Consider the following 6,000-nt stretch of genomic DNA (forward strand, 5'->3'; position numbering starts at 1 on the left):
ACCTTATATAACACTTTGTAATGCTATTATAAAGTCTAATGCAAAGTATACTCAACTCAATATTACTTGTACAAAATGTATTATAGTTATAGTTGGTGCCTGATTATTTACCTTTACTGTAAACTTGCAAAATGGCCATATATGAAAATATTATATGATTTCTTAATTCTGTGAAATGTGTTAATTGGAAGGAGGAGGAAAATTCCTGTGCCCATTCTCATGTAGGCCAAGTGCACATTATCTGTGTATTAAACGAAGCATGTCTGGGTGATTTCATTTTTAGTAACTTGTTTCCTGTGTTTAGATGACCTTTGAATTCTGTAGTGTAGCACAATAACATGTTGTACATAGCTGACCTAATGAGAGCCGAGAGCCTCTCAGTAATTTGTCAGAGATTCAATACATTTTTTAGACTAGGCATCACCTGTGACATAGGGGATAGTGTCACTCTTCCCTCCATAAATTTGGATCATATTGTGTGTGTGTGTGTGTGTGTGTGTGTGTGTGTGTGTGTTGTGGTGTGACTGTGGATCACACCCAGGGCTTCACACAAGTTAGAGAAGTATTCTACCAGTAAATTATTGACCACCAGCACTTTGATGGAATAATATTTAGATATTGTATTCTAATTTTCTTTGTATTAATTCATCAGTATCTACTTACCTTTTATATTTTTAAATCCTCCTTAAAGTTAAATTTACAGTTATATGAATATATTTTTGTTACTTCTCTCATTACTTTTTTCTCTTTTCCAATGAGGAATATATTCCTCATATTTCTTTCTTTCTCATATTATGACCTTTCCAAGCTATAAACAGAACACATGAGATCAATTCTTAAAATTATCTATTTATAGGTTTAAATGTGTATATGTATAGACACATGTATATGTACATATGTAGAGAGCTGATAAATATTGTTTACATTTACTTTTTTTAAGCTAATAATTTGAATTGTTTTATTTGCTATTATTTTGATAATTTATCTCTTTCTTCCTTTTATTACCAGGTTGGACATACTAAAGTCACCTTTTTAGAGCCAAGAATACTGTTCAGTAATAGTCCTCAAGGTTTAACTACTTGGAGGAAAGCCATTCTTCACAATATAGGGCAAAATCATGCTTATTTTAAGGTAATGCAGAATTCTTGTCTCTTCTTATTTGGATCAAATCATTTGATTTGAATCAATTTGTTCCAAATATAGTGTAAAGGTAGTACTTTACTATGTAGAAATGGATTCAAAGCAGTGATCAAGTTATTATAAGTAGATTTTCTGAATACATTTTGTCAAGTTTGTTCCACTTTCCCAATTTATAATTTTCCTTTTTTTCGTATCATTTGATTTTATTAAAAGAAAAAAGCAAACAATGTTTTAAATATAATTACTTAGTAATGTTATGCTGCATAGTCAACTATGCTTTTTCTTTTCTCTTCACTTTGTAACCACGACTGTCATAGTAGCAACAAGGACTAGATGGAAGTAATTAGTTGTAGTTCAAATGATATAGTCAAATCCTATTGCAAAATCACCTCATGTCTTATGCTCAGTGATCCTCTTTGTAGGTAGTACTATAGATGTTTCTCTGTAAAGTTTTGATATAATTCCTTTGTAAACAGTCTAGCAACTTATCAATTTTTAATTACAGGTTTGTGATCAAAGCCTTTTGCCTACCATTAATATTGTTCCATCAGAAGGAATAATCCCATTTGGGGGAATAACTGTTCTTAATATCTCCTCTACACCCACTGTGGCAGAAAAATTTGATACGAGAGCAAAGGTATATTTGTTCATTCTTTCTCTTTGCATTTGTATATGTAAGTGTATATATATTTACATACATGTGTCTATGTATATATATGTAATATTTTATAAATATTTACAATAATGAGAACATTATAAAATAATTATGTTTGTTATTAGAAAATGTACTTATTTAATCAATAATTAATGAAATTTTGAAGTATAATACTATGTAAATTAATTTTTTAAAATTTTAATTAAACTAAATATGTAGGTTTTAGAGATCTAAAAGTAGCAACTATACCTAAGTTATATATAAAAAAAAAAACAATTGATAACAGCACTTGGAGAGAAGTTTCTGAAATTTTTTTTTTTTAGAAATCTGGTAGCTGACGTTTCCTCTAAGTTGAAATGAAAGCTACCAATCACCATGGGGCACTTTGACATAAAAATTGAAAGATTTGACACATCCTCACTGTTCTCATAAAAACAGATGAATTTTTCTCCATGGCGTTAGGGGAATTAGGAAAAAGTAGTAATGGGATTGCAGTGGACATTCAGATCCTCTGGCTCTCAGCATCTTTCTCTTGCCTCTACCATGATGTTCCCTGGGCCTTTGGTGTAAGGGTTGTGTTGCTTATAGACATCCATGGTCAGTTTTTTCTATATTTTAAACAGTTATAAATTTCCAGCATAGTCTACATCATCTCCTACAAAATAGCTTTTTAAAATGAAGGGTGAAATATATTTGTCTCTGAGTTTGAGCCTAAACATTTAGAATGCACTTTGAATTGTTCTGGGTTAGGAAAGTGACCATAGTGGGTTGTTCTCTAGAGTCTATGACATTTCCATATTAAGTGGGTCTTAAGTCGGTCACTCCTGATACAATAGTACCGCTGTGCACTACTGAGGATATTTCCAGTCAGGCCATTGTGGTGTGTAGGCATCACAGCTGGGTAGGACTGCTGTTTGCTTCTCCTCTTTTTGCAGCTTGTATAGCACCTTGCAATAAGTATGAGAGCTAGTCCCCAGGCTTCCTGGTCAGGTCCAGCTGAATTCCTTTAGTGCTATAACTAAAATGTGCGGTATCTTCAGCAACCAAATCTTACTGTCAAGTTTTGGGAGGCAACCATGTTGTTTTTGAAGTTTTGTAGACTCTTTTCAACAACAACTCAAAGGGAATTTTACCCTGCTTGGATCTAGGTTTCTGTTATATTGTCTTTGTTTCCTGAGGAGAGCATTTCCATTATCATATATGTAATATAGATGACTATATATATATATCATGTATGTAATAATCTGTATGAGAATATGTATATGTATATTACACATATATATTTGTGTGTGGATGTATAATATGTGAACCTTAATGCACATATGTAAAATGTTTCTTTATGACTTTTTCAAACAGTGTTATTTACCGCTGCTCTTTCCTTCCCTCTGTATTGCCCACTCCCTGCCCTAGTTAGAAACCACCTTCTAAGTTTTCCATTTTCTCCTTCAGAGCACCTTTGTTCTTGTCTCTCTCTCCCTAGACAGAACTCCTTGCCCCTTTCCCCTACTCCTGAATGGTCTCATTAGACTTTCCTGTTCTTTGAAGTTATTTGATTTTTGTTTACTATCTTAATCTTCTTGTTGAAGGCTCAATAGTCAGGCAGGCTAGAGGTCAGGTTTAATTATGCTGGCATTCGAATTTATGGACCCCCAAAGACAAAACATTGGCCCTTCGGAATGTTAGTTTTCTGTACTTTGAAATTAAGTTTCTTGAGAGAGTTATGCCATAGTATACAAATTTTTAAAAAGAAGATAGTATAATTAAATACTACATTAGTTCTAAACAATACTTTTGACTTGTAGTCATGGATACTTTGTCTATTAGCATATTTCTATGGACCAAAGTATTTATCATTCAACCATACTTTTGTTATTTTGAGTAATCTGTTGTAATTAGATAAGAAAAAATGAGTTACAGAGAATTATAGTCAGGTCTAGTCAAATACACATTACTCTCCCATTCAAATTCATAAGCTATTTGATTTCTAATGGTTGAACACTAAGTTTACAAGCAGTATCAACTTGCCAAAGAAGAAAAGTGCTAATAACTGTCATAATAAATAAGAATATGTGTATACATATACATTCACACACATATAATTTGCATTATAAAGTGCCATATGAGGGGACGTGGGAATTTTTATCTATATATGACTATATTTTAATGTAATTTTTATAAGATTTTCTATTTCTTTTAAATAAGGTTGCTATTCATCGTGCAAATGTTATAGATCTTAGGATTGGTGGATCTGTTGAAATTGCTGATGTTGAAATCTTACCTGTGAGTATGCCCCTTGCTCCTTTGCTCAATTTACGGGTGTGATGGTGACGTGCCCCTAGTCAGTCCAGTTATGTTTATAGATACTTTTCTGTGTAGTAATTTTACATATATTAGTTAATACATGTAATATAAATGTAACTGATGAAGCAGAATACTAAAATTTTTAAGAATTAAACACTGAACTTAGGTGTGAGAAAACTGTCAGTAGTATTAAAATGGTTTCATTATATTCTCTTCCTTCATAAGAGATGATCCTTCACCTATAGCCATCTGAAGTATTGGTTTAATTTGTCTGGATTTAGGTTTTATGACAAAAAAGTTTTAGTTGTCTTTAATTGAATATTGTGTTTCCAATATTGATTTAGGTTGTATTAAACTACTGTTTTTTTTATCACTGTTGCATAAAGATTATTTACATGAACATACTATAATTAGTCTTCATTTCATTGTTCTTCCATCTATTTATTTCTGGCTCTTGTTGTAACCGCTGTTACCATGTCAGGTCATATTAGGTACAAAGCTTCCTGGAATGTAGTATTTGTTCATGAATTTCTTCACAAGACAATTCCCTTTTTTGCATTCTTTTATTCCCTGCTTATTTGGTTTTTTTTATAAAATTTATTTCTTTTATGTGTATGAGTGACCTATCCACATGTATGACCTTATCCCAGAACAGGGCATCAGATCCCACTATAGATGATTGTGAGCCACCATGTGGTTGCTGGGAATTTAATTCAGGATCTCTAGAAGAGCAGCCAGTGCTTTTATCTGCTGGACCATCTCTCCAGCCCCCACGATATAATTTCTAAAATATCATTATACTTTCATTTCTATTGCTCCATTTTTCAGTGTGCCATAAGTTGTATTATGAGATGTAAAAGGTTCATCTAATTAGTATATCTAATAAGTATAGATTCCTCATATAGTCTTAATTTTAATTTTATGACCTATACTGACATCACTTTTTCAAATTATTATCTATACATAAATAGTACCTGTTCTACAATTGATAGTGTGCATACTTACTGACACACATATATTCACACAGACAAACACACAGGTGTACATATACACGTACATATACACACCTTTTTATTTTTTAAAATGAGCTCCAAAGGATATGTTCTGATCCATTTACCCAAAGAAGCCTTTATTAGGCATTCAAAAGAGCCCTTCATATTCTTCTATTGTGACATTTGTAAGATATTATCAACTTCTTATACTCAGATAGCCCTTTCACCATAAGCTATTATCCTATTATTTTAGATTATTTGTAACTTTTTTTCTTGCAATTGTTCCCCCATTACTTGGTGCCATTGTGATGCTAAGTTATAAAATACATTGATTATGTAGCTTAACTGGCTGCCACAGTACCTCAGTGTCAGTCTGTACTTTAATTGTACAACAAAAATCCAATGTCAGGCTTTAGTTTCTGATTCCTATTGTTTGTTCAGTGATAAAAGCCTCTTTGGACTGGAGAGGGAGGGGGAGAGGAGTGGGGGGAGGGGGAGAGGAGTGAGAGGAGGGAGAGGTAAATGGGAGGCTGGGAGGAGGCGGAAACTTTTTTCAATAAAAAATAAAAATAAATAAAAAAAAAAAGCCTGAGATACATAGATCAACAGGCATCCAGCTTATTTAAAACTGTGATGATTATTGAAGATGAAGAGCTGGAGGGGATGGGCCCAAGAAAACAAGGGCTTCTAAATCAACATGATCAACATAGAACTCACAGAGACAAAGACAGCATGCACAATGAGGGCCTGCCTTGTTCTGCAGCAGGTCCTTTGCATATGTATCTTGGCTTCCAGTTTGTTGATTTTATTACATTCTTTTTTGTGTGAACAAGTGGACCTCTGTTTTTTGGGCTTGTTCTTAGGCTTTTTTTTTTTTAGATTTTTTTTTCTGAATTTAAATTTTTTTTTTTT

The 6,000-nt window shown here is 32.7% G+C and overlaps 1 protein-coding gene across 3 annotated transcripts in view; it reads left to right on the plus strand.

Annotated features, from left to right (window-relative positions):
* Cfap47 (cilia and flagella associated protein 47) overlaps positions 1–6,000 on the plus strand; it is a 246,663-nt gene that overhangs the window by 43,325 nt on the left and 197,338 nt on the right. For all 3 annotated transcript variants that reach the window (XM_050129779.1, XM_050129780.1, XM_050129781.1), the window contains exons 17-19: positions 1,009–1,131; positions 1,646–1,777; positions 3,998–4,075. In XM_050129779.1, the coding sequence (XP_049985736.1) occupies positions 1,009–1,131; positions 1,646–1,777; positions 3,998–4,075 (333 nt within the window). The remainder of the gene's footprint in view (positions 1–1,008; positions 1,132–1,645; positions 1,778–3,997; positions 4,076–6,000) is intronic.

Source organism: Alexandromys fortis, unplaced genomic scaffold (genome assembly GCF_014885135.2).
Source record: "Alexandromys fortis isolate MF-2015 unplaced genomic scaffold, M_Fortis_MF-2015_v1.1 scaffold_313, whole genome shotgun sequence".
Taxonomy (NCBI): Eukaryota; Metazoa; Chordata; class Mammalia; order Rodentia; family Cricetidae; genus Alexandromys; species Alexandromys fortis.